Source organism: Geotrypetes seraphini, chromosome 13 (genome assembly GCF_902459505.1).
Source record: "Geotrypetes seraphini chromosome 13, aGeoSer1.1, whole genome shotgun sequence".
Lineage (NCBI taxonomy): Eukaryota > Metazoa > Chordata > Amphibia > Gymnophiona > Dermophiidae > Geotrypetes > Geotrypetes seraphini.
In genome coordinates this window covers 67,716,250-67,743,269 of record NC_047096.1, presented here as the reverse complement: position 1 = coordinate 67,743,269, position 27,020 = coordinate 67,716,250, and the positions used below count along the sequence as shown (strand labels likewise).

The 27,020-nt window shown below is 41.7% G+C and overlaps 2 protein-coding genes across 4 annotated transcripts in view; one reads left to right on the top strand and one right to left on the bottom strand.

Moving 5' to 3' along the window:
* Positions 1-20,514, top strand: part of LOC117347277 (keratin, type I cytoskeletal 19-like) — a 45,958-nt gene extending 25,444 nt beyond the window's left edge. For 2 of the 3 annotated variants that reach the window (XM_033917977.1, XM_033917979.1), the window contains exons 3-8: positions 1,798-1,954; positions 7,824-7,988; positions 9,435-9,560; positions 15,118-15,338; positions 15,595-15,623; positions 20,133-20,514. In XM_033917977.1, coding sequence (XP_033773868.1) covers positions 1,798-1,954; positions 7,824-7,988; positions 9,435-9,560; positions 15,118-15,338; positions 15,595-15,623; positions 20,133-20,224 — 790 coding nt within the window. In that variant the 3' untranslated portion in view covers positions 20,225-20,514. The remainder of the gene's footprint in view (positions 1-1,797; positions 1,955-7,823; positions 7,989-9,434; positions 9,561-15,117; positions 15,339-15,594; positions 15,624-20,132) is intronic. The other variant, XM_033917978.1, reaches the window with a different exon arrangement.
* Positions 767-1,298, bottom strand: LOC117347280 (60S ribosomal protein L30-like). Its single transcript, XM_033917982.1, has 2 exons — positions 1,268-1,298; positions 767-1,186 (listed from the first exon to the last, which is right to left on the bottom strand). The coding sequence occupies exon 2, from the start codon at positions 1,156-1,158 to the stop codon at positions 811-813; it is 348 nt and encodes a 115-aa protein (XP_033773873.1). The 5' UTR covers positions 1,159-1,186; positions 1,268-1,298; the 3' UTR covers positions 767-810.
* Positions 20,515-27,020: the final 6,506 nt, after the last annotated feature.

Here is a 27,020-nt window from a genome sequence, read left to right as displayed (position 1 = left end):
GTAGGCTGCATGAAGACATGTTTTACTTGCACCCTTCATAAAAGGAGGAACCCTCTGCCACGGCAGAACTGGATAGATATGTATATATTTGCTTTTCCACTCGCTCACACCCTTTGCATTAGACCCAGAACAGGTAAAACATATTTCATCGCTCTTCAGCTTTCTTGGCAAAGATCCAGCTGCAGTTCTCAGCCTCTTCTTGTCTAAGATTATAATGTATGATTTGAGCTATGAGCTGAGGATGATCCTTTATAGTCTTTAGGCTGAGACTGAGAACCTATTCAGCAGCGGGAAGTTAACATCCTCCTGACATCTGATCCTAATGGGGACCCAGTTGCGTTAAGACCATTGCCAAGCAGGAAGGTTAAATCTCCTGCTAAAACAACAATAAACCGAGTAAATATATCTGCTGGCTTGAAGTCGAGTTAATTGTTGAATTCCAAAGGAGGTTTTAGGTGTACAGTAAGGCCGCTGAAAGCTCACGCAAAGAGAATGCAGCTGAGGTGGGGGTGGTAGGAGGGCTGAGGTCTGAGAGAAAAGAAGATCGTATTACAGAAACAATTCTCAGCTGGCTGCAAAGTGCGCCAGTTCATTATGACTGCCAATATTGGGGATAATATTCAAAAGGAAAATACCCATGTAGCTGACCTTTGGGGAAATGGTGTACAAAGTACACGTATGCAGAGCTGCTCATATACATTAAACCTGCTCTTTCTGCTGGTGGCACACGCAAAGCAAAATCATGCACACAGATTAGAAAATTTAATTTTAGAACCAGTTTTATTTATAACAAATATTTCTAGCACAGTTTCATTTTTCACCGGTCTGCTCTGGCATGTTTCTAATGATGTCAGAATCACCTGGATCAATAATGGATAATGTGCATACTCTGTAGTATTTTCCACATGCGGTTCCCAGTTCAATGTTGTTACCACTGTAATGGTGTACACCAGTCTTTGCTAGCATGGCATAGTATTCAATCTCCGATTTTCTTAGTGCAGCACAGTTGTTGGCAAGGATGACCAACTTGGCTTTGCCCTGTCGGATCATTTTCAAGGTCTGTTTGTAGCCCAGCACATATTTTCCACTTTTCGTAACCAGCTGGAGCCTCGAATTAATAGACTCGAGCGACTTTTTCGTCTTCTTGGCAGCCACCATGGTTCGTCCAGAGTCCCGAAGCGCCGAGCTAGGAGCAGAGACAGAGAGAAGCGGTTAGATGCGGCCGCAGGAGAGCAGGAAGCCCTTTGGCGCGAGGAGAACCACTCACCCGCGCGCCTCTCCAAGATGGCCGGCGACAGAGAAAGTTTAATTTTATAAACAGTAAAACCTTGTTTTATGAGTATAATTCGTTCCAAAACCATGTTTGTAATCCAAAACACTCGTATATCAAAATGAATTTCCCCATAAGAAATAATGGAAATTCAGACGATTCGTTCCACAACTCAAAAACTTTATTACAAAATACTGTATGTACTTGTATTGCAAGACTTTGATTGTTTAGAACAGTCACTACACTCTTACAGTGTCAAAGAGAGAAGAACCATTGGCTCAGTTGTAATGGGTGTATACTGTATTGCAAGACATTGCTTGTATATCAAGTTTAAATGCACTGAATTGTGAGGGGGAATGAAGCCTGTGGTAAGGAGATGGACAGCCTATCTATTCTGTCTCACAGAGGTTAAAAGAATCTATCAGCAGCAACTCAGTGAGAGAACTGTAAACACATTTTTGGAACAGGACACCCCCTCCCCTTTATTAGATTTTAAAATCCTTCTTCTCTCTTTTTTCATGGTGAAGGTTTGAAACAGAGCAAGCTCTCAGGCTGGCAATAGAAGCTGACGTCAATGGCTTACGGAAACTCCTTGACGACCTGACCATTGTAAGAACAGACTTGGAGATGGAGGTTGAAGCTTTGAGGAAAGAGCTTATCTGCATGAAGATGGTCCATGAACAGGTACTCCCGGGATACTCTGACTCTTTGAACCCTGCTTATCTTAGTAGGCAATAAGGGATTACGCAGGGAGACAGAGAATGAATTGCAGATTCCTTGAATTCTCATTGGTTTGGGTCTGGATTCTAAGCTTTCAGTGTCATTCGCTGTTTAATATGCTAAACAAGGGTTATCAGATTATGTCTGTAAAAAAACACCCAGGCCATATGACTACGCCCCATTCTGCTCCCAGCCCCGCCCTATTCTGCCCCCAGCCTCGCCCTATTCTGCCCTCAGCTTCACCGTTGTGTCCCCACATGAACTTCGTCTCTTCTTTCCTGAGTTTGGTTGGGGTCTTGGATTCCTAGAGAATATGATAATTATGGACAGCACAATTTTTGTTTGAAGTAGTTGCTTTGAAACTAGAAGTTGATGAGAGATGGTAGATTAGAAGGCCCCGGTTGTATAATGGTGCCTAAAACACAGGCGCTGAGGAACACAGCGCATAGCCCTTGCCAATCTTCAGTTATAGAACACGCCTAGTGGCACCTAAATTGGATCTAGGCGCTGGTAGGCATCAAAATCTTAGGTGGCCACTATTTATGCCAGGTTTTCTTGGCCTAAATACCAGAAGCCTAAGTCCAGTTTAGGCATTTAGAAGTAAAACACACCCAAGATCTGCCCCTAACCATGCCTACTTTCTGGTAGGCACCTTGGCCTAGGCGCCTACTCAAAAGAGATAGGCATCTACTAGCCAATTCATTGTAATTTTTGTCAATTATGAGCTCATTATTGCTCATTAACAGTGCCAATTAAGCTAATTAAAAAAAATTAAGCTAGGCGCCTAGATCACTGTTTATAGAATCTGGGCTAAAAAGTGTAATTCTATAAGGAACCACCTAGATTTATGTGACAAGAACTCATGTAAATGCCGGTATTCTAGTCATGTAAGTGAATATGTAGACACATGTACCTAAATGACAATATGCCAGTTATGCACCCTACTGTAAGTATATGTCAGTATTTGATGGCATGTATTTCGCAGGCAGGCAGTCATTTGAGTGAAATTAGAGCGAAGCATGGGCGTGCTATAAATGATAGAATACTATGATTTATGCATATCCTTGCACAGCATGCGTACCAGCTCTATGGCTGGTGTAAATGACTGTGTTTGAACTATAGGTATGTGTTTGACCAATAATCAACTGCCTCCATAGATTGGATTCCTTGAAGAACTCCTGAACATTACGAAACCAATAAAAACTTACCTCTTCAACCAACTCCGCTGCTTACGGATGGTGGTTTACAAAGAAATGCATAGTGCTATGTGTCTCAGTATGTGCCGAGTTATGATAAAATCGTGTATTATAACTATAGACTCAGTTAGGACACTGGTCTTTGACCTAGGGGCCGCTGGCACGATGGACCACTGGTCTGACCCAGCAGCGGCAATTCTTATGTTCTTAAATTAAATTGTAATCCATTAACTGTATGTTATCCTGTATCCCGTTCTAAGCTTGTTGGGGAGAACGGGATAGAAAAGAAATTAAATAAATAAAAAAATTACACTATTACGCCATAGAAAAAGTCGGTGCCTACTTTTCTTTATGCAGTAGACTTCAACTTGGTACTTTCTTGACATGCAAACATTGGCACCCCTTTGTAGAATTACTGTCCATGTGCACTTACCCCCCCCCCCCCGCCACACACACACACACACTATTACAAAACTGTGCAAGTGGTTTATAGTGTCGGCCAGTGTGCTGGATGCTTTGTGGTGCTCCGACGGTTATAGGAACTCTTTGAGCATCAGAGCAGTACATCAGTTTTGTGAAAGGGGAGGGGGTTAATTTCTTTCTCACATTTAAAATAAAATGTAACATATCAGCCTCTATTTAAATAGAGGTCTGCACGGGGACGGGGATCGTGGGAATCCCCCCCCTAACCCACGGGACTCTCACAGGGATCCCCCTCTGACCAACGGGACTCCCACGGGGATGGAAGGCTTTGGAAGCAGGGTTCGTCCATATAATATAATGGACTCATCAGCCTTAGTAAAAGAGGTGGTTTATAAGTTAATTACCTGAACAGAAAACAAAAAAAGGGTTCCACCAAAGAGATTCCACAAGGAAAACAGCAGCGCAAACACAAAAGAAACTGTGGAATTGATGATCATAGAAACAAAGAAACATAGAAACATAGAAGATGATGGCAGAAAAGAGCTACAGCCCATCAAGTCTGCCCACTCTGCTTACCCACCCCCTGTCTATGCCCTAATGACCCAATTTCCTTATCTTGACCCTCGTAGGGATCCCACATGGGTATCCCATTTATTCTTAAAGTCTGGCACGCTGTCTGCCTCGATCACCTGCACTGGAAGCTTGTTCCAGTGATCAACCACTCTCTCTGTGAAGAAATACTTTCTGGTGTCGCCATGAAATTTTCCGCCCCTGAGTTTGAGCGGGTGCCCTCTTGTGGCCGAGGGTCCCTTGAGAAAGAAAATATCATCTTCCACTTCGACATGTCCCGTGAGGTACTTAAATGTTTCGATCATGTCTCCCCTCTCCCTACGTTCCTCGAGAGTGTAGAGCTGCAATTTGTTCAGTCTCTCTTCGTACGAGAGACCCTTGAGCCCCGAGATCATCCTGGTGGCCGTCCGCTGAACCGATTCAATTCTGCGCACATCTTTACTGTAATGTGGCCTCCAGAATTGCACACAGTACTCCAGATGAGGTCTCACCATGGCCCTGTACAACGGCATTATGACTTCAGGCTTTCGGCTGACGAAACTTCTATTGATACAACCCATTATCTGCCTTGCCTTAGATAAAGCCTTCTCCACTTGATTGGCAGTTTTCATGTCTGCACTGATGAATACTCCTAAATCTCGTTCTGCTGAAGTCCTAGTTAAAGTTTCTCCGTTCAAGAAGTACGTCCTGCATGGATTTCCGCTTCCGAGGTGTCAGAAGTAATTGCTGCTTTTTATGTGGATGGGCGGGGATGGAGGTAATTCCTTGCGGGGATGGATGGGGACGGAAAGGATCCTGATGGGGACGGGTGGGGATGGAGAGGATCCTGGCGGGGATGGGTGGGGACGGAGAGGATGCTGGCGGGGACGGGCGGGGTTGGATGGGATTTCTGTCCCTGTGCAACTCTCTAATCTACATGTGCAGATCACATACATTATATAGATGGTGATTTCAGAAGGGGAGTATGACTTGAGCAGGCCAAAAATATACACATCTTACATAGGGAACACACATCTATATGAAAAATATTTCTCGTTGGGTTTTGCACCAACTCGGAGGCTCACATTGTTCTATTGTTCTTGACCTTAATTGCCTTTCTTTTTATTAATCAGATTGTATTTCTTTCCTATTCTTTCCTTGTGCTTTATTATGTTTGTAAAGTTGGTTTTTATTATGTTTCATAGATTTAGTCTTTTTGTTAGTTATGTTTGTTTCCCCTAACTTTGTAATTTTATCGATTTGTTCATCGCTTAGAATTTGGAATAGGCGATTAATCAAATTTTATAATAAACTTGAAACTTGTTCATTTTGATCCAGGATTTAGGGCAGTGTAGTAGCCATGGAGAGGCCTTAGGGGCCTGGGCTCCCCCAATTTGGGTTCAGTCACCCCCAAATTTGATGCACTATTTGCTGGTTTGGTTGGTGACAGTCTCCAAGTACCACCAACAAAATCCTCCTCCGGTAATTCTGGTTTACCTGAGCTACTGTGCTGCCTACCCTGCACTCCACAGCCATGCACATGCTTGGTGGGGTTGTGGTGGGGAAGAAAGCAGTGGGGAAGCAGAGTAAAATTTTGTGCCCCCACTATGAGCTTAGACCTCTCCCCAACAAACCTGAGGGATTAAAGAAATAAATCTCCTCAATTCCCCATTGATTATTTCTGCCAACTAAAATAAAAGAAAACAAAAATTGTGACACTTAATTGGCAGCACTTAGATGTATTGGTTTGTAAAATGGGACTGGCTACACATGAGTCGGCAGTTAAATGTGGACGTTGCAAACCTGTTGCAAACCAGCATGTACATATGAAAAATACCCAATTAATACTGCTCTTTTTGTGCATGAATAAATTTATAACATGGCTGCTTCCGCTGTTCCTGCCAGCAAATACACATGCATTCTTGCAATTGCTTAAATGTATTTAACATAAGACTCTGGGCCTGATATTCAGCGGGAAATAACCACATAGGAGATGTACCTATTTGGTTATCTTCAGGTATTCCCCTGATTTTCAGTGGCACATAGTGCAGGCGTGGGTAGAGTCATAGTGGATCCGGGAGTTACCTGGGCACTGTGGTGCCCAGATAACTATTTGGTTAACTTAGGACAGACCTTTTATTGTCCTAACTTAAACTGGATAGCTATCCAGGTACTGCTTTTGAAAACTAGTAACTCCAGAAAGGCCGCCAACCATGTTGGCACTATAAATCTACATATAATTCAGCTGGCACCATTTATAAAATCGGATAGGCACCTATCGCCCAATTATTTTTTTTTTCTTTTAGTAATTATTAAGCCTATTAAGGGTATTTTGCTAATTAAATTAGCTTTAGGCACCCTTTATAGAATGAGCTCCAAGAAGTGCGGGCCTCTAGATTCAGGTCTTCTTTATGTGTGTTTCTTCTACTTTTTCCAGGGCATATCAGGTCTCCTTTTAATCATCAGTTCCTTTTTCCAAATAGAGAAAAATAAATACCCCTTATATTAATAGTAACATACATCCTGGAGCTAGAAATCCATTTAGAAAAATGCTGACCACCACCGGCTTAACATTACCTCCTCCATGTTCAGCAGAGCCTTTTGTAAAATACCACCAGAACTGAGCAAGTTCCGACTTAGATGTCTGAATGCTGACCTCAACATTCTATATGAAATGGTCCTTATCGTGAGATAATGCTATAACAATGGGAATGGCGTTCCAAGTGCAGCAGTTCTTTATAAGTTGAGCAAGGTGACCTGACCATTAAACAAATGGAATGTTAATGTCATTCCATGAATGATGAAATTCCAGACCAAAATAGTGCTATGAGCAAAGGAAAGAAACTGAACCCATGAGTTATTTTTACTAATATAACAACTACGGTAAGTATTCATCAGTTAACTAATGCTCTTGTGCTTTGCCCAAAAAGGCATCTCAAAAATGCTTACTATATAGGAAAATGAATTTTTTAAAGACTTGTTCCACCTGTCTCTAATCATTTAATCTCATGTATAATTCAGTGTTATTACAACAATTAATCACGGTGCAATTAAGTGCAATCAAATTTTGGTGTCTCAACTATAGTTTTTTCTGTAATTGCAAGACGGCAATAGAATTATGATGTGAATAAACAGCCACAGGGGAGGACTTAGTAACATACAAAGCAGGCACTTGCTTAAGAGTGGCTGCCCTGCCACCGGAAATATGCTATGTTATTCCCGCTATTTATCACAACACTATAGAATATTTTTACCTCTGATTATATGTATCTAACAATTTTCTGTTGTGCTTGAATAATTGTTTTTACTCATTTATTGTTCCACGATTATGGTATTGATATTGATTGTTTGTTTCTCTCCTTTTTTTGTATTTTGATAAAATTTTCAATAAATTTTCAAGAGAAAAAAAAAAAAAAAAAAAAGAATTAAAATTAAAAATAAATCCACCTCTGAGAAGCAAAAAGAAATCTTAGGCACTTTGAGTCCTCCTTTTAAAATTCTGGTTCACGCTCGTTTCATTAGTGGATTATCAAAAGACTATTTCGTTAAGGCAGCATTGTCATGATCACAATAGAAATGTGTGACGTTAGAAGATAAAGCAACAGCCTCCTTTTAATCCATCCTTAATCGTGTTCCCTCTTGTCCTTCTCGGTTTCAATGAGCAGGAGATGGACACCCTCCTGGCCCAGCAACACAGCTCTAAGGTTGATGTAAAGCTTGATGCGGCACCATCCGAAGATCTCCCGAAGATACTCGCTGAGATGAGATTGGAATATGAAGCTATTATTGAGAAGCATCGTGAAGAAGCTGCAGTCTGGTACAAACAGAAGGTACGAGAGACAGGAATGGAATCCCCTGCCATGCCAGTTGCAGACTGGGCACAGGGTAAAAATGTTCTGTTAGGCTGGGATCTTTTTCCTCAGTTTTGGACTTTTTCAGATTATCTGAATAGAATGGCCCAATATTCAGGAAATACCGAGCCCCTAAATTTATGCGCATATATTTAGACCTGCCACAGTTAATATTCAGAGCAATTTAACCAGCTTAAGACAGCTTCTGGTTAGTTAAATCGGCTGTTTGGGGCTAACTGCTAATTTTCAGTGGCATTTAACTGGTTAGTGGAGCTGAAAATAACTGGTTAATGCTGAAAAACACTGGCTATTTTGGCGGCGTTCCAGGTGCGGAGTTAGCACTTGGTCAGTTAAGTGTCAATGTTCAGTACGTAACCGTCCAAGTTAATTGCATAAATAGAACTGCATAAAAATCGCGCTTAGGCCCCCTTTTACTACGCTGTGGTAGAGGTTTCTACTGTGGCCTGGAGCGCTAAGGGGGAAATTCTAAAGCTGGTGCCTAAACTACTGGCACCTAAGTTAATTGAAGAATGCCATTAGAAATGGCAAAAAACAGCGAGGTTGAAGCTGCTACCGGCACCTAAATAAAAGGCACCAGAATGCCAAAGTAGGTGTGGCCAACGCTGGGAGTGGCATTAAGCAGCCTAAAGCACCTTTGTAGATGTGAATCACGCAAAGATAGGCGCCAGAAATGTAGGCCCGGAAAACCATGGCCTACATTTCTGGTGTCTATCTTTTCTCTAGGCGCCAGAAATGTAGGCCCGGAAAACCATGGCCTACATTTCTGGTGTCTATCTTTTCTCTAGGCGCCAGAAATGTAGGCCCGGAAAACCATGGCCTACATTTCTGGTGTCTATCTTTTCTCTAGGCGTACCTTTTAAGGCGGCTGCTGATATGTAGACCTTGAAAATCCTGGCCTGCATTTCCAGTGCCTACCTTTGCTGAAGGCACAATTCTCTAAACAGCGCTGTTACGTGATTGACACATGATTGGCGGCTACTTTTAAAACACTTCTGACAATAGCGCCATCTAGAGGGTCTGGGCATTAATGCCTGGCTATGGGCTGCTTCTTGCATCGGGAATGTTAAAGAGATATGGGGAAGGGAAGAGTTGCATGCAGGGGAATGAGCTGATGGGTTGGGGGGGGGGACATAGAAGATGGCAGGGGAGAGGGTGCCTCTGCCCTGGGCGCCTCTCACCCTTGTTATGCCCCTGATCAGCGTCTAGGAGAACAGCACTCGTAGAAGAGAATTTTTTTGAAGGATTTCACAATTCTTTTTCTACTGGGCTCGACTATGTGTTAGTCCTGCTAGAAGATGTAGTGTGCGCTATTTCGTAAATAGCAAGCGAAATTTTTCTCCCTATAGTACATTGCCTTTAGGAGAACTGACATATCATTAAAACTGTTTGTATTTCATCTCCTAGTCTTCCACTATGCAGCAGGAGGTGACCACAAACACAGAGGTGCTGGAGAGTAGCAGGAAGGAGGTCAGTGAGCTGAACCGTACCCTGCAGGGCTTGCAAATAGAACTGCAATCCGAGCTTAGCAAGGTGAGTAAACAGTATATAAAAATCACACAGCACTGGCAATGGGTAACTTTCAAATACATAGGCCCAGATTCTCAAAACTTAAACGCGGTCGCTAAACTGGTTTTCAACGGTTTAGCCTGCACGCATTTTAGCGGTGGATTATCAAAAGGGCTTATCTCTGTCTTTAGCGAGCTATCCAGCAGTCTCTGACACTGCCATGCAAATGGGCTCTTCAACATTAAAATGCGCACTCTGGTGGATTCTTTAAAATCACTGAGCCATTTTCTAGGAGCGGCGCCAGCTTTTGGCAACAAAAATCAGCAACTGGTCCAGAGGTGCTGGTACAGTGACATCACTGTTTAAAACCCCGGCAGCAGGAGAGATGCCCACTCTCTCCTGTTGCCAAGCGAATCCCCCCTCCCCCAGTTTAGTGTGCCAGAACTAAAAAAGTTTGAGAGACATTGTTTTAAAAATCTCTTCATAGAAAAAATTAATAAATCCTGATAAAGCTCATCCAAAAATCTACTTTGCAATTTAATTTATTTAGACTTCTATTTTAGTTTTTAATATCTCTTAAAAATAAAGAAATAAAACTCCAAAGACTTTGAAGAACAATTGTGGAGAATCAAATCAAGTTTTACTGCTGTAATTGTCTATCACCTATGTTCGACTTATTCTTGCCGTATACCCCCTCGGGTGACTTTCTTCAAAAAATCGGTAAAATAAATTCTAACTAATAAAAATTTGGAAAAATTCTAACTAATAAAAATTTGGAAAAGTATGCGGTCGGAGGGGCGTTCCTCTGATTGTTTTCATTTTCATTTTATTGTTTTGTGAATTGGTCTGGTCTGCACGGATCGGCCACGGATCGGACATGCAGGGCAGGATTAATTCGTCGAGGGCCTCTAGGCACCCAAGTACACTGGGCCCCCTGCCCCGCCCCACCCCACCATGCGCCCAGGCAGAAACAGGAAGCTGCGTCAGAGGGAAGCTTTGGGCAAGCAGCACTGCTTGCATAATTACAGTTCCCGTTGCCTTTCTTACCTGCGTTGCTTGCTTGTCTTACTTTCCATCGATGGGGGGGGGGGGTCTCGTTGCTGATCGGGGTGGGACCCACGTTGCCGATCGGGGGGGCCCGCATTGGCGATCGATGCTGGAGGGGTCCATCGCCGTTTGGAAAAAACAATGCCCTCCTTCATCGGGCCCCCCTGACCATTTCGGGTCCTAAGCATGTGTCTACTTGGCCTATTGGTTAATCAAAAAGACAAAATATTTTGATACCCACCAGACAGGACTTACCAAAGACCTTGGTTTTCTATTATATTACAAACCATGATATTTTACTGCTTTGTCACCTTCTTATCACCTATTCATATCTCTCTGTCTCTCACCCATCCAACCCTCTTTGTCTTTCACCTTGCCCACCCCTGCAATACCAATATAAAAATTCATATGGAAACATAAAGGCTAATGAATGTTAGCTTTAGAAGCAAGTAAAGAAGGCAAATTAAAAAGTAAAAAGGCAAATTTAAAAAAAACACGTTCGTTAGCTTTTGTGCTTCCATATGAATTTTCGTATTGGTATTACAGTCAAGAACCCCTGAGGAAGGCACAAGTTTGCCGAAACACAGACCTGTAGTATATGGTTTCCTTTTGAACTGTATCAAGTACCAAACTGTTCATATGGTTTGTGGATCTGCTCATATGGTCTTGTGGTATTGTCTTGAGTAAACTGGTTTCATCCAGATCACCAGTTCCACGTGTTTTATTTGCTGGATTCTTGTGATTTTGTGGAACATCTTGGTCTTTGTTTTTGTTACTGAATATCGGCTGGCACATGCATATCTTCAGAGTCCACCGAAGAACTGGATAGTCAATTCAGTAATCCCCCAAAATTCATGAGGGTTCCGTTGCAGGACCCCCTCCCCCTGCGAATTTTGAAAAAATGCAAATGCGGTTCTTAGGCAGGGGAGACAGGAGAGGGCAGCTGGAGAGGCAGGAGAGGGCAGCTGGAGCGCCGGCGGGTGAAGGAAATCACTCGCGGACTGCTCCGACCACCTCTTCCTGTTGTAAAGTCGGACTACACCAATCAGGAGCTGCTTTGACATGCAGCTCCTGATTGGTGTAGCCTGACTTTACTACAGGAAGAAGCGTTCGGAGCAGACCACAAATGACCGGGTCTGCGATTGGCGGACCACAAATTCACAGGGGAACACTGTACTGATGCCCAGACATGTCCTGACATTGAATATTTGGGTCTAATTCAGCCCCTGGCTGAACCTGTGCCTCCTTCCTAGGTCCAACCTGTGCCTCCTTCGTATGTCAGCAACTCTAAAACTGCTGAACACCACAGGTTGAATATCACCCAGAATGTAAATAGTAATTGCTTTGTGCAGACAAGAGAGTTTTTCCTACTTGTCTTGAATCTGGAGATTGTAAACAGGACTTGTCTTGCTATAAGCAAGGTACCAGAATAAAGGATTAGCTGTAGTATTAATAAATGTCAATCACTTTCCACAGAGCAATGTAAATACACTGTTTCTTCTGTTGTAAACACTGACCAATTATCTCTAAGCCAAAGGCAAAGTCTTTGGCAATGTGTGATATTTCATTTAAGATAAATGAACTTAGGGTGATAATCAAACAAAGTAGAGCTTCTATTAGGTTCTCGTAATAGGAATTTATTTTCACCCAACTTTAAGGCCCTACATTTTTCAGCTGAAAATTCATTTCAGTTTAAGATCCTAATTTAGGCCTAGTTTTCATATAGTTGGATCCAGTACCCTAAGTTAGGCGCCTGGGGAAAATTCTATAAGAGGCACCTAACTTAATTAGTAAATTTGCTTCAATTATGAGCTTTAACAAGCTCATATTTGCAAAACATAAAAATGAATTGGGTGATGGGCGCGTATCTTTTTAGGTGCTATTCTGCTAAAGATGGAGCTTAGTGGTGCCTAACGCCAAAGTAGGCATGTTTAGGGGCAGAGAAGGACTTAGGCGTCGCTAGGTGTGATGCTCTAAAGGACTTAGGCGCTCATAGTGTAGGCCTTTAAAGCCCTGGCCTACATTACAGATGCCTAAGTTTTAAGTTATCAAAAAGAAAACTGACCTCACTTAGAAACCTGTCTATGGAGAGTGATCAAAGAATTTGCTCAGAAACGTGAAACTCTACAAGGAAGGTATACACCCTCCTAGTGTTGATACAGAGTTTGCCTTCCAGTCATTGCAGTCATTGCAGTTGAAAACCGGTAGCGGTGTCCAGCAGTGGTGTGCTTACACATCACTATTCCAGAATAGTTTAAGCTTTCAAGGACTCTTATTTACATTTCAAATTGGGTCTCCTGAAGAAGGATACAAAACGGGGCCACGTTGGGACCCCTAATCCTTTATAAAGCTAAGTAATAGTGTTACAACTTACTTATTTCAAGCGATGTGTATTTTGATGAAGTATAAGAAGAAAGAACGCCACTTCTTGAAGTGTTTTTGAAAGATTGTTTCACTTTCTTTATTTTTTCAACCCTGGCTTGGAGCGTGATCATTGTCAAAATAGCTGCAATGACTGGAAGGCAAACTCTGTATCAACACTAGGAGGGTGTATACCTTCCTTGTAGAGTTTCACGTTTCTGAGCAACTTAAAAATTCTTTGATCACTCTCCATAGACAGGTTTCTAAGTGAGGTCAGTTTTCTTTTTGATATTAGCATTTTCTGACTTCCCTCCGTTTTCAATTAGTATTATCCCTGCAATCTCTTAAGGAAATTAAGTTTTAAGTAAGGCGCAACCCTGTTATAAGCGCCTAAGTGTGATTGACAAGAAATAATATATATATATATACCTATAATATAAGCATCTGTCTTTTTAGATGCCATTTAGAGAATTTCTCCCTTAGTGCTGAAAATCAGTGTTAAGCAACTAATATTCCACCCTCCAATCTGCCTCCATATCTCCACACTTATTAGGACTCTAAGTTTAGGCACTTCAGTGAATCTAAAGATCCTATATATAATAATTCAACTCTGGTAAACTTTCAAAGGAACCAGTTTAAGATGTTAACACTCAAAATGAAAATCCTAAATTCTTTGAATATTGACCTCAAATAAGATTACCAGACATCCGGATTTCCCCGGACATGTCCTCCTTTTGAGGACATGTCCGGGGGTCCAGACAGCTTTTCATAACCTTACACTTTGTCTGGGTTGTGTAAAGCCTCCTCAAATCATGTCGGGCAGGGAGGAAGTCTGTGCAAGAGCAGACATCGGGAAAGGAGCTAGGGCAGGACTGGAGATTAGATTAGGACATTACAGGGTGGGGATGGGTGGAACTGGGCCGGCCTGGGGGGCGGGTCTAGGGGGTCCGGATTTCCCGATTGGAAAATCTGGCAGTCCTAGCCTCAAAGTTTTACTCAAGAGGGCCTTAAAGAATATCCTCTTCCATACAGATAAGAACCCATGAGACCATCTTATGCTTGAGAGTGAGCCAGGCCCATGTCTAATGTGACCATTTATTTTTTTTTCATCTAAAGGGGATATCTATTAATTGTCAGTCCCGCACACAATCCCGCCCTAGCCCCGCCCTCAATCCTACCCTAATCCTACCCCCAATCCCGCCCCCAATTTCTTCCATTCATTTTTCATGTACACATAATATCTTATTAATTCATAATGGTAACCATAAAATTTTAAAAAACTGCAAAGCACACTATACACAGAGAAAATGTTAATTACCATTTATATTTGGGGGGGGGGGGGTTTCAAAGATGTCAAGGCAGATGACTTTAAAATATGCAATGTCACCTTAGTAACTATAGAAAAATAGACAAATATAGTGCAAAATATAGACAGCAGATATAAATTCTCAAAACCGACACATTTTGATCACTAAATTAAAAATAAAATTATTTTTTCTACCTTTGCTGTCTGGTGATTTCATGAGTCTCTGGTTGCGTTTCCTTCTGTCTGTGTATCCTTTCTTTCATTTCTTTCTTTCTGCACTCAGGCCTAACAATTGTCCCTTTATATTCCCTCCCTCCTTCCTTCCTATGTCCTTAGTGCCCCCAGTGCCTCCTTCCTATGTCCTTAGTGTCCAATCCTATGTCCCTAGTGCCCCCAGTGCCTCCTTCCTATGTCCTTAGTGTCCCATCCTATGTCCTTAGTGCCCCCAGTGCCTCCTTCAAGTTTCAAGTTTATTTTTGACTTATTGAATCGCTTAATTTAATTTGCTAAGCGATTTACAGATAAAAAAAAGGTAAATACATCAGATGAATTATAAAAGAATACAAAGGTTTGACACACTATCATACAAAATAATAAATAATGTCATACAAACTAACATCCTATGTCCTTAGTGCCCCAGTGCATCCTTCCTATGTCCTTAGTGTCCCATCCTATGTCCTTAGTGCCCCCAGTGTATCAAAATCCCGTTCAAAATGGGAAGTATGGTCACCTTACCCATGACTAACTTTGTTAAATTCCATGAAGTGAATCATGAAAAATGTTGATTTTGTTGCAACGGTCAGAACTGGTGATTGCACTCTACATGTCCTCTCATGGTGGTCACTAATAGAGTTTCTGGCTTTCTAGAAATGCAGCCTGGAGAATACATTGGCTGAAACTCAAGCCAGCTACGCAGTGAAGCTACAACATGTGCAGACGGTGATATGCCAGCTGGAGGAAGAGCTGGCTAACCTCAGAATTGACATCGAGAGGCAGAATAATGAGTATATGATCCTCCTAGATACCAAGAGCCGTCTGGAAAATGAGATTGCCACTTACCGCCAGCTGATGGATGGGAATGATGTCAGGTAGGACATATTCATTTCCTAGGGTTATCTGGAAGGCAATTTTATGACTGGTCACATGCAGTGACATCAGACAGAGCTCTGAAGCTGACGCGGGTAGCAAGTTTGTTGCTGCTTGCGCCGACGTTAAAAAGGCACACCACTGGGATGAAGGATTGAGATATCTGGGTTGAAAGCAATGGAAGTAAAACCTGGATGTCTCTATCCATCACTTCAAACTTACTGAATATATACTCACTGTATTTTATCTTCTTTACAGCAGTGCGGATACATCTGAGTTCAGCAAAGGTAAATAAAAAAAATATGTACTCTGTTTATTATTATCATCTGTTAGTGCATCTCTAGATGCAACAAAGAGCCTAGATCATTTGTAGAATGAATTTAAGAATGGGCCAAGATAATGAAGTCTTAAAACTCATATATTATCTCTGTGGGAACAAATCAGTTCTGTATGGCAAGACGAACAACTCCTCTTTTTGGTGCTTTGTTTTCAAGAGGACTATACTCTTAGGGCTCCTTTTACGAAGGTGCGCTAGCAGATTTAGCGCACGCAATGGAATAGTGCGCGCTAACCGAAAATCTACCGCCTGCTCAAAAGGAGGCGGTAGCGGCTAGCGTGCCGTGGCAATTTAGTGTGCGCTATTCCGTGCGTTAAGATCACAGGTGTCAAAGTCGGTCCTCGAGGGCCGGAATCCAGTCGGGTTTTCAGGATTTCCCCAATGAATATGCATGAGATCTATGTGCATGCACTGCTTTCAATGCATATTCATTGGGGAAATCCTGAAAACCCGACTGGATTACGGCCCTCGAGGAGGGACTTTGACACCCCTGGTTAAGATCCTAGCACACCTTCGTAAAAAGAGCCCTTAAAGTTGACCCACACATTAATTCTTTTTTTTTTTGACAAGTATTTGCCTTTTTGCACAGATAATTTGTGGAGCTTTTCCAGGGCTTAAGAACATAAGAATTGCCGCTGCTGGGTCAAACCAGCGGTCCATCGTGCCCAGCAATCCCCTCACGCAGCGGCCCTTAAGTCAAAGACCAGTGTCCTAATTGAGTCTAGCCTTACCTGCGTACGTTCTAGTTCAGCAGGAATTTGTCCAACTTTGTCTTGAATCCCTGAAGGGTGTTTTCCCCTATAACAGCCTCCGGAAGAGCGTTCCAGTTTTCTACCACTCTCTGGGTGAAGAAGAACTTCCTTACGTTTGTACGGAATCTATCCCCTTTTAACTTTATAGAGTGCCCTCTCATTCTCTCTACCTTGTTTTCAGAGGCTTACCTAACTCAAGCCAGAATCCAGGCTCTGGGAACACCTCGGTGGCCTGACTGGGCCAGTTATAACTTATCTGCTCTTTCATCAGTGTTCATTATATTATTCAACAGCTGAACACCATGATGATGATGAGGCCTACATTAAACAACCTTCTGATCTAAGTAGGATGGCCATCCAACAATCAGTGGCAAATCTCTTATGTTTACTTTGTTAGAGTTCTAAGCTCTTCTCTACCAGAGGCTCCATAGACACAGCAGTGAGAACCACAGTCACTGGTATCCTTGAGATGTTCATGGTTGGCTCTCACCCATTTGCAGACCATTGACAAGGGACATTTTTAAATTTATTTTAAGTATACCACCTATCAGTTATCGATGTGGTTTACTATCAGGTACTCAAGCATTTTCCCTATCTGTCCCGGCGGGCTCACAATCTATCTAATGTACTTGGGGCAATAGGGGGATTAAGTGACTTGCCCAAGGTCACAAGGAGCAGTGTGGGATTTAAACCTACAACCTCAGGGTGCTGAGGCTGTTGCTCTAACCATTACGCCATTCTGGCAAGGCAGAGTAGAAAGCCTTGTCACAGAGTGGAAGGTAGAGCAGTGGGATGATAATCAGGAACATCCAGGCCATTTCAAATCCCAGTGCAGTTCCTCGCGATGTTGGACAAGTCACTTAACACTCCATTGTCTCAGGTATGAAATTAGATTGTTAGCAGTTAGGGTTTAAGGAAATTTTACCATCCCTGTCCGATAATGTTTGCCAAGCTATTTCCTACCATGCTATGTCTGAGAGTGTGATGCAGGCGTTGGAACTGCAGTCTTGGCAACCTGAGGTTGTGGGTTCTGACACGTGTTGCTCCTTGTGACTTGGTCCCCTAGGTATATTAGATATGCCCACTGGGACAGAAAAGAAAAAATGTTTTAATACCTGAACTAATGTTTTAATACCTGAACTGTTATAATTATTTCAACTGCAACCACTTATAAATCGGAGACTTTGAAATACCAAAAGATTGTTGCAGTCGTGAAAAATCAAGCATTTTCCCATTTGATATAACATCATCTAGTGTACGTATGCTTACCTGCTTCCAGTGCTTCCAGGTGATCTTAGACTCGCTAATTTGAATCTTGGAGTTTAGCCATAAGGATTGACACGTGGAATTCTCTACTGGCATTTCTGTTAAATTGTTAATAAATTTCAAGGTTTTCCAGGTGTCAAATATAGTACTATTGTTAACATAACTAGATGACTTGATACTGAACACATGAGACAGCCATAATGGGGACATAATTTGCCACTCTAAGTGCAGCCAATCAGGAAGATGTTCCATGAGCTCAGGAAGGCACCAATACATACCCTGACGCAGTATATAGGCCTGATGATACCTATAAAAGTTTAGGAAATTTACCCCACCTGCAGTAATTGTTTTTTGTAAAGATGCTAATGCAATTCTAGCAGTTTTACCTAGCCAAATAAATTTGGTAAGAATGCTATTCGGCTTCTTGTAAAAGGACCCCTGAAAATAAACTGGCAACATACCCATTTGGTAGCAAACCATAGGCAAAATCATCATCTTAATCGTTTGGACTCTCCCTCACCAAGACAGATGTAGTGGGTTCCATTGCTCACACAATTATGAGACCTTTAGTAATAAGGATTTTTCATTTACTTTCAGAGTCTCTTCCAACGTTTTCTGAATCCAAATACCTAAATACCTTCTCTATTACCCTCCAGGTACTTTAGTTAGATTGTGAGCCTTCGGGACAGTAAGGGAATTTTCCAAGTACCTTTCTTATTTCTAATCTTAATGTATATTTTCTGTAAACCGCTTAGAACCTAACGGATGTAGCGGTATATAAGAAATAAATTACATTACATTACATATATTTTATACCCTTTTCCTTCCATAGAAAAGGGAATGTGTCAAATAATCCTTTTGGACAGTGTACATTTAGTGGAAGAACCTCCGATTTACTCCAATTTATTTTATATCCTGAAAATTTTCCAAATCTGTCAATCAAATCTATTAAATGTGGGATGGTAGATTCAGGATTCCTCAAATGAAGCAAAATATCATCTGCATGCGCAGAGACCTTATATTCCGGACCTGCATAAGGAATACCCTGTATCTCCTCTGCCTGTTGTATAGCCAATAGCAAGGGTTCCAGAACAATATCAAATAGCAAAGGAGATAATGGACACCCTTGTCTAACTCCCCTCTCCAGACGAAAACATTCTGAAAAAGTATTATTTATATATAATCTGGCAGAAGGGGAACTATACAAGGTTTGAATCATTTGTATAAATCCGGAAACAATACCAAACCAATCCATTGCTTGATACATTAAGGTCCATTCCACAAGATCAAAGGCCTTCTCTGCATCCAAGGACACAAAGAAGGCCGGATCATCCAGACAGATTTGCTAGGACATCAGGTTGCCCAGTGGTATAAATTAATATATGAATTCTTGAATAAAAATCCAAAAACTTGACTTTTGGAGCATTGAGATAAAGCAGCATATTTCTGCATCTCAATGGCCACGAATTTGGACTTGGAGGATGAGATGTACAGCATCAGCCTCTATGAGACAAACATGTTGTTTTTTTTTGTTACACAGAAGTTTCTGGACCCCTGTTCGTTTACAAAAAATTAGACAGTTCTAAATCTAATAGATGCTGGCACTGTCATCTTGATATAAGGACACTGGATCATCTGTTGTACTATTGTCTTTTGATACTTAACTTTTGGAATTCAGTATGGGGACAGATTAATACCATACTGGAGGCATCAATTGCATTGACATATGAGGTAGTTATATGTGGAACATTATTGCATATGAAGCCCTGGACTACTATAAATGCCGGCTTTTCCTAATTATGGAAGAATTGGGATCGCCTTAGCTTTCCTTTCTGGTGGGCGAGCTTATGCTTAACTTATAAGTATGAGAAAATGAATGCTGACTTGCTGGGGCATAATAAGATATTCAAATTGGTTTGGGGTCCATTGACTTCTTTTGTAGATTTGTTATAGTTGCCCTTTATCTTTATTTTCCATTGTATTGCACCCACACATCCGGGGGTGGGGGTGGGGGAGCGGGAGGGGGGTATATCTTTTGTTTTGGTATTATTCCTGATGGTAATGATGGATGGAGGAGGGAATTTTTATCTTTTGTATAGATTCTGATTGTTTATAAGTGCTTATTTGATTATTATTATTTGTATGTAAATTGTATTGCACTTTTTGTTGGCATTAAAAGCTAAATAAAGTTAAAAAATAAATTCATGTAAACTGTTCTCAGCTCCCCTGGGAGAAAGGTATAGAAAATTCAATGAATAAATAAATAAATACTGAATGTAAGCCTTACCACTGGAAAAGGTGTGAGCAAAATGCTGAAAGTAAAATGAGTTGATATCCTGTGCTTAGAGAAAGAGACTCCAGAGAAGTGCAATTAATGAGTCTTGGGGCTGTGATCCCTATACTGTCCTAAATAATAGTCCGCCTCTTTATTTTTCCTGCAGAAACCAGTCGAAAGGTGAAGACAATTGTGCAAGATGTGATAAATGGCAGGGTGGTGACCTCCAAAATATCTGAGATCCATCAGAAATTATAAGGTTCAGGAATGTCTTTAAATGGGAGAACAGCTGAAGACCCAACTGGGAGACAGGGCAGTCAGGACACCCTGAAAAATCCAGAGGAATAAGCTATGAAACTGTCGAGTATAATATTTAAATATGTTATCAGAAAGAGCCTGTGAACCTTCTCATTGGGCAGGAGCCTTCTTCCGAGATTTCTTTAAGTACTAGAATTTAATGTGAAAAAATAATAGATATTTCCATGTCCTCTAACTCTTCATTTCTTATTTTAACTTCTCAATAGCTAATAAAGTTTATTGTTCTAGGTTATCATGTCTGGCATTTTTAAGTCAAAAGTCAGGGACAGATGCCATGTAACAGTAGATAGAAACATATCATAACAAAAGAGAGGAACTGATTTTGCTAAGTGGGGATCTCAGTTTAAGATGGCAGGGCTTGTTCCAATTTAATTGCATCCCACATTTTGGATCGCAGTCCTTTCCTAATTTTCCTAGCACATCAATTGACAAATATTTCCAGATATAACTAATGATTTATTGATTCATTTTTGACCATCTATTCAGCTGTGCAATTTTAGAAGAGTGCTTTTCCAAAACATCGTCATCATCATCGCTGATATCCATGTTGTTGCCTCCTTCCGCTGCACTGGTAGTACCCGTAGTGTCATTGGTTTCATAAACAATGCCCGCTTTTCTAAATCCGTTTCGAATGGTATCTGGTGTTATTTTGTCCCATGCTGAAGCCACCCACTTGCAGACTTCTGTGAAAGTTGCCCACTTCAGCCGCCCCGCGGGTGTGTACTCGTGCATGCCGCTCTGCATCCACTCCTCCCACTCCTTTCTAATAAAAGTATTATTGTTAAGCTTAATCTGCGGGCAAAACACATTGGAGCTGATATTGAGACCATGAGAGGGAGGCCGGCTAACTCCAGCAATCGGTGCTGAGCCCAGATATTCAATGCTGGGCCGTTTCCGGAGACTGGCATTATATCTAGTCTAATTTTGATCAGCTGAAACTTAGCCAGCTAGGTCAATTTTAAGCCCTGGCCAGTTAAGTTGGGCAGACTGATTTGGCTGCTAAACTTGGCCCGTCGGCATTCAAAATTGGCGTCTATCGCACAATAAACCGACTAAGTTTTATCTGTTAAGCGTTAATTTTCAGTGTTGATAGCCAGCTATCACCCATTGAATATTAGAGTTTAGCTGATCAAATGTTATTTAACTGGTCAGGAGCTGTTCCTGGCTGGTTAAATAGCATTGAAAGTAAAATTTTGGAGTAAACGTCTAACGGTCTCCCTACCTAAAGAAGGATATAAAACTGCTGGAGAGGGTGCAGAGACGAGCAACAAAACTGGTGAAGGGTATGGAGAAACTGGAATACAAGGATAGACTTATAACACTAGGATTGTTCTCCCTTGAGAAAAGGAGACTGCGTGGGGATATGATCGAGACCTTCAAAATACTGAAAGGAATTGACAAAATAGAGCAGAGAAGATTATTTACATTGTCCAATTTGACACGGACTAGAGGACATGTAATGAAGCTAAGGGGGGACAGGTTCAGGACTAATGTCAGGAAGTTCTGCTTCACTCAGAGAGTGGTTGACACCTGGAATGCCATCCCAGAGGAGATTATTGCGGAATCGACCGTCCTAGGCTTCAAGAGCAAACTAGATGCATATCTCCTTAAGAGAGGCATATAAGGATATGGTGGACTATAAATTACGCCAGGTGTACACCTGGCTGGGCCTCCGCGTGTGCGGATCGCCGGACTTGATGGACCGAAGGTCTGATCCGGAGAAGGCAGTTCTTATGTTCTTAAATGATCAACAAAATAATCTAGAGCTAGACCATGTATTACTTTATAAGAAACACATCCAAATTTCAATATAACTCTTGCTTCAAATGGAAGCCAATGAAGTTTTCGGTAATAGAATGACACATGGTCAGTCTTCTTCAAACTAAAAATTAAACGAACAGCTGTACTTTGAATGATACATAATCTATTAGTTTTTCTTTTTGATAACTTGCTAAGTAAATAATATTACAAGAACCTAAAATACTAAAGCTTAAAGCAGTGGTCTCAAACTCGCGGCCCGGGGGCCACATGCGGCCCGCCATGTACTATTTTGAGGCCCTCGGTATGTTACCATTGTTCTGGAACGTTGCCTGCCTCACTGCTGTGACCTCACGCATGCACTTTCCTGCGTCTGTATGCGATTGTGAGGTGGAGTGGAGAGGACAATCGCATACAGACGCAGGAAAGTGCTTGCGTGAGGTTATAGCAGTGAGGCGGACAACGTTCCAGAACGTAAGGTAACCATTGGCGGCAGTGCAGTTTGTTTGTGTGTACGTAATTTTGTGAATTCTCATGAAATCCGGCACCTCTCCTGGCGGTGACTGCTTGATGTAAGATGGCGGTTGTGTCCCAGTGCTGGAGGAGGTGCGAATTGAAGGCGGTTGTGGACGTGACCACCGGACACTTAAGGCACAAGTTTTCCAGGCACAAGTCGGATATTGATTCTCCCCTCTACAAAAAAGCCTAGAGGACTACGCCAAAATCTTGTCTCTTGCAGTTGATACTTTAGAATCTAAATCACAATTTTGCAGGAGGTAAAACTCTTTATAGTTTATGAATCTTTCCTTAATTGCTTCTGATAATTTTGGCTATACACAGCTGAAAGCAGTGCAATATGCAGAAAGTGAAAAACTATCTAAACTTCACTTTCCGCAAGTTGTCATTTCTTTCATAAGACATTAACTATTTTTTTCTGCGGCCCTCCAAATACCTACATATCCAAAATGTGGCCCTGTAAAGGGTTTGAGTTTGAGACCACTGGCTTAAAGGTAGTATCAAAATAAGATCTAACTGCTCGTAGTTTCCACAACATAAAGAAGCTGTTGCAGACTTTAGCATCTATCTGAGAACCCACTGATCAATGTAGGGTGTAAACCTGTGTAAAGCATAAATGCACTGCAAGACAGTGCCGACTTTCCCGTGATCCGTGTGTAGGCATTCCTGGGGACACAGTTATTAAGGAGCTGTGGCAGAGGTGCAATATTAAGGTGAATTTTATAAAATATGTTTTACGCTCACACTTTTACACTTCGAGGCAGATGCAAATTTGTTGCAAACCATATGTAAACCATTGAGAATAGTTTAGAGCAGTGTTTTGTAATCTTTCTCGAGCTGCGGCTTGAGACACCCAGAAGTGTGCGATGCCACCGTGATAATGTCATGCACACACATGACGTCATCATGTCGACGTTCACACATGCGCCACGGCCCTTCAAACAGGCCCTGCGCCGCTGGGGGGGGGGGGACCTGCATGGAAAAGGGCCGGCTGGAGAGAAGAAGAGGCGCTGGCGTGGGCTGATTGTCGACAAGATGTGCCTCTCTTCACGAGAGGCACATCCTGTAGGTAGTCAGCAGGCACCGGCGCCTCTCCTCCGCCCCAGGGTGCCGCGGCACACCTGAAATCTCAGGAGGCATACTTGGGGCACACAGTTTGCGATACACTGGTTTAGAAAGCCTACTTTATAAAGGCACATAGACTTCAATACTGTCTTTACAAAATTGTTGAGGACAACAACAAGAAAGGGGTAACAAAAGTGTAGTACTAAACAGCATGCAAACAAAGAGGGCACAAATGGCCAATAACCACTTAAGACCAACCTCATAAAGATAGGACAGATTCTTATGCAGCCCAATGTATGCGGTTAAGAGCTAATCGGTACTTAACCGTCCTAAGTGCTGACTCCATCCTGGAACTCCCAGTTTCAGCTTGGGCACTAAGTTTCAAGTTTATTAATATTTTGATATACCAACCATCACAAGTATCTGGTCGGTTTCCAATAATAAAAAGTAAAAAATTATTTAAATGATTAAAGTTATGTATAACCACAACAACAACAAAAAGTCTAAATAAAAATAAGGGTTTGAGATCAAAACAAAGACTTGATTACAATGGGTATTGGACAAAAGGAAAGAAAGGGGAAGGGAAAGTTTTTTTTAATTACGTTGTATAAATGAAAATAAAAGGAAGGGAGGAAGGGAAGGATAAAACAAGAGGAAAAAAATGGGGTATTGCTTCCTGAAAGCGTTTTTATTTGGGAGCTCATTCTATAAATAGTGGCTTACCGGCACCTAAGTTAAATCCATAATGCCATTTAAAAGAAAACTTAAAAGAAAACTCAAGACACCTACTGGCACCTAAAAAAACAGCATTAGAATCGCACCTCCGGAGGTGCTTTACAGCACCTAATACCACTGTAGGCATGGCTAACACTGGAAGCGGCGTTAGGTTCCATAAAGTGTCCATGTAGGCGTGATTCACGTCAAAGGTAGGCGTCGGAAATATAGGCCTTGAAAACCCTGGCCTACATTTCCAGCACCAACCTTTGCCAGTACATAAGAACATAAGAAGTGCCTCCGCTGGGTCAGACCTGAGGTCCATCTTGCTCAGCAGACCACTCATGCGGCGGCCCAACAGGTCCAAGACCTGTGCAGTAATCCTCTATCTATACCCCTCTATCCCTTTTTCCAACAGAAAATTGTCCAATCCCTTCTTGAACCCCAATACCGTACTCTGTCCTATCACGCCCTCTGGAAGCGCATTCCAGGTGTCCACCAGAGGCACAATTGTCTACATGATTGACATCACATGATTGACACACGATCAGCAGCCGCTGTCACTGTTTAGAGAAATCCAGGCCTAAGGCCCGGATTCTGCAAATGGCACCTACATCAGCAGCTGCCTAAAAAAAGCTGCCGATCATGTGTCAATCACACTACAGCACTGTTTACAGAATTGCGCCTACTCGTAACCTGTGTTGGCCACTGTTGGAAACAGGATACTGGCTTGATAGATCTGCGGTTTGTTCCAGTATGGCAGCTTTTATGTTCTTATGTTCTTTCACTCAGAAAAGTACGTCACTCCCTATATTGTAGCACTACTACCTGGAGTTTTTGCAAGTACATGACCTTGCATTTTTGTAGCTGCCAAACTGTAGCTCATTTTTAAGCTTTGTTATATCCTTTTCATGTTTTCCATACCTACCTGTAACAAATGTCAGCATCCTCTGTAAAAGGATTTCCATTGCAACGTGCGTGGTGAGAACAGATATAAATCAATAGAAAATGAAATCTAGAAAAGTAGAACAAATTCATGTTCCACCTTCTACGAAACAAAGGCTTCAATTGTGTTCTTAAGGTGTTTTTATATGCAATGAATAAAACATTGAACCAATGCCATACTGGCAACCCTAAATCACACGAATGTGAAATACTGTCTAAGAGTGTTCGTCAGGACTGTTCAATGAGATTGTGTAGATGTTGTCTTCCTGTTCTGGCTCAGCATAAAAGAAGCTATTTACACAACGGGTCAGCTCAGGCAGTGATAATGTAAGTCACACACTGCTCTGTCAATGTGCCTGAATTTTGCTTTTATGAGATCAAATAAAGAATCATTCTATTTCAATGGGATACAAGCTTAGTCCTGCTTGGGACCAGGTGACAGACGTGAAAAGACTGCAACTTATTCAAAATACAGCTGCTAGGAGCAAAACAATGGGATCATGTTACCCTACTACTCAAGCAAGTGCACTGGTTATTTATTTTATTATATACAGTAAAACCTTGGATTGCAAGTAACTTGGTTTGCAAGCGTTTTGCAAGACAAGCAAAACATTTTATTAAATTTTAACTTGATATACAAGCAATGTCTTGCAATACAAGTATATACAGTATACATATATCACAACTGAGTTGATGGTTCTTCTTTCTCTGACGCTGCAAGAGTGTGGTGACTGTTCTAAACGAGCAAAGCCTTGCAATATGAGTACATACAGTATACATATATCACAACTGAGCCGATGGTTCTCTCTCCGACGCTGCGGGAGTGTAGTGACTGTTCTAAATGAGCGAGGTCTTGCAATACGAGTACATACAGTATACACGCGTCACATCATCACAACTGAGCCGATGGTTCTTCTCTCTCTGACGCTGCGGGAGTGTAGTGACTGTTCTAAATGAGCGAGGTCTTGAAATACAAGTACGTAGAGTATATTGTATTAAAGTTTTTGGGATGTGGAACGAATCATCTGAGTTTCCATTATTTCCTATGGGGAAATTTGCTTTGATATACGAGTGCTTTGGATTACAAGCATGCTTCCGGAATGAATTATGCTTGTAAACCAAGGTTTGACTGTATATACCACTTATATCCTAAATGGTTTTACATCAGGGTACTTTATCATATTCCCCTATCTGTCCTGGTGGGCTCAAACTCTATCTAGTGCCTGGGGCAATGGGGGACTTGCCCAGGGTGACAAGGAGCAGTGAGGGATTTGAACCCACAACCTTAGGGCACCAGGGGAGATCTGGGAAATTACAGACCGGTAAGCCTCACTTCAGTGCCAGGCAAAATGGTAGAAACAATTATAAAAAATACAATTGTGGAACATGTAGACAAACATGATTTAATGAGACGGAGTCAGCATGGAATCAGCCGAGGGAGATTTTCCCTCACAAATTTGCTTGTCTTCTTTGAAAGTGTGATAAAGGTGGATAAAGGTGAGCCCGTTGATATAGTGTATCTAGATTTTCTGAAAGCTTTTGATAAAGTTCCTCATGAAAGACTCCTGATAATATTAAAGTGTCATGGGATAGGTGGCAAAGTTCAGTTGTGGATTAGGAATTGCTTATCGGATAGAAAACGGAGAGTAGGAATAAATTATATTTTTGCATCAGATAAGTTAGTTCAGCAGGTAACAAAAGCCACCACAGATCCAATTATTTTGTCAGATCAAGGTGG

Bases quoted from the DNA above. Each gene is read 5' to 3' on its own strand.
- LOC117347280 (XM_033917982.1), bottom strand. From the start codon at position 1,158: ATGGTGGCTGCCAAGAAGACGAAAAAGTCGCTCGAGTCTATTAATTCG.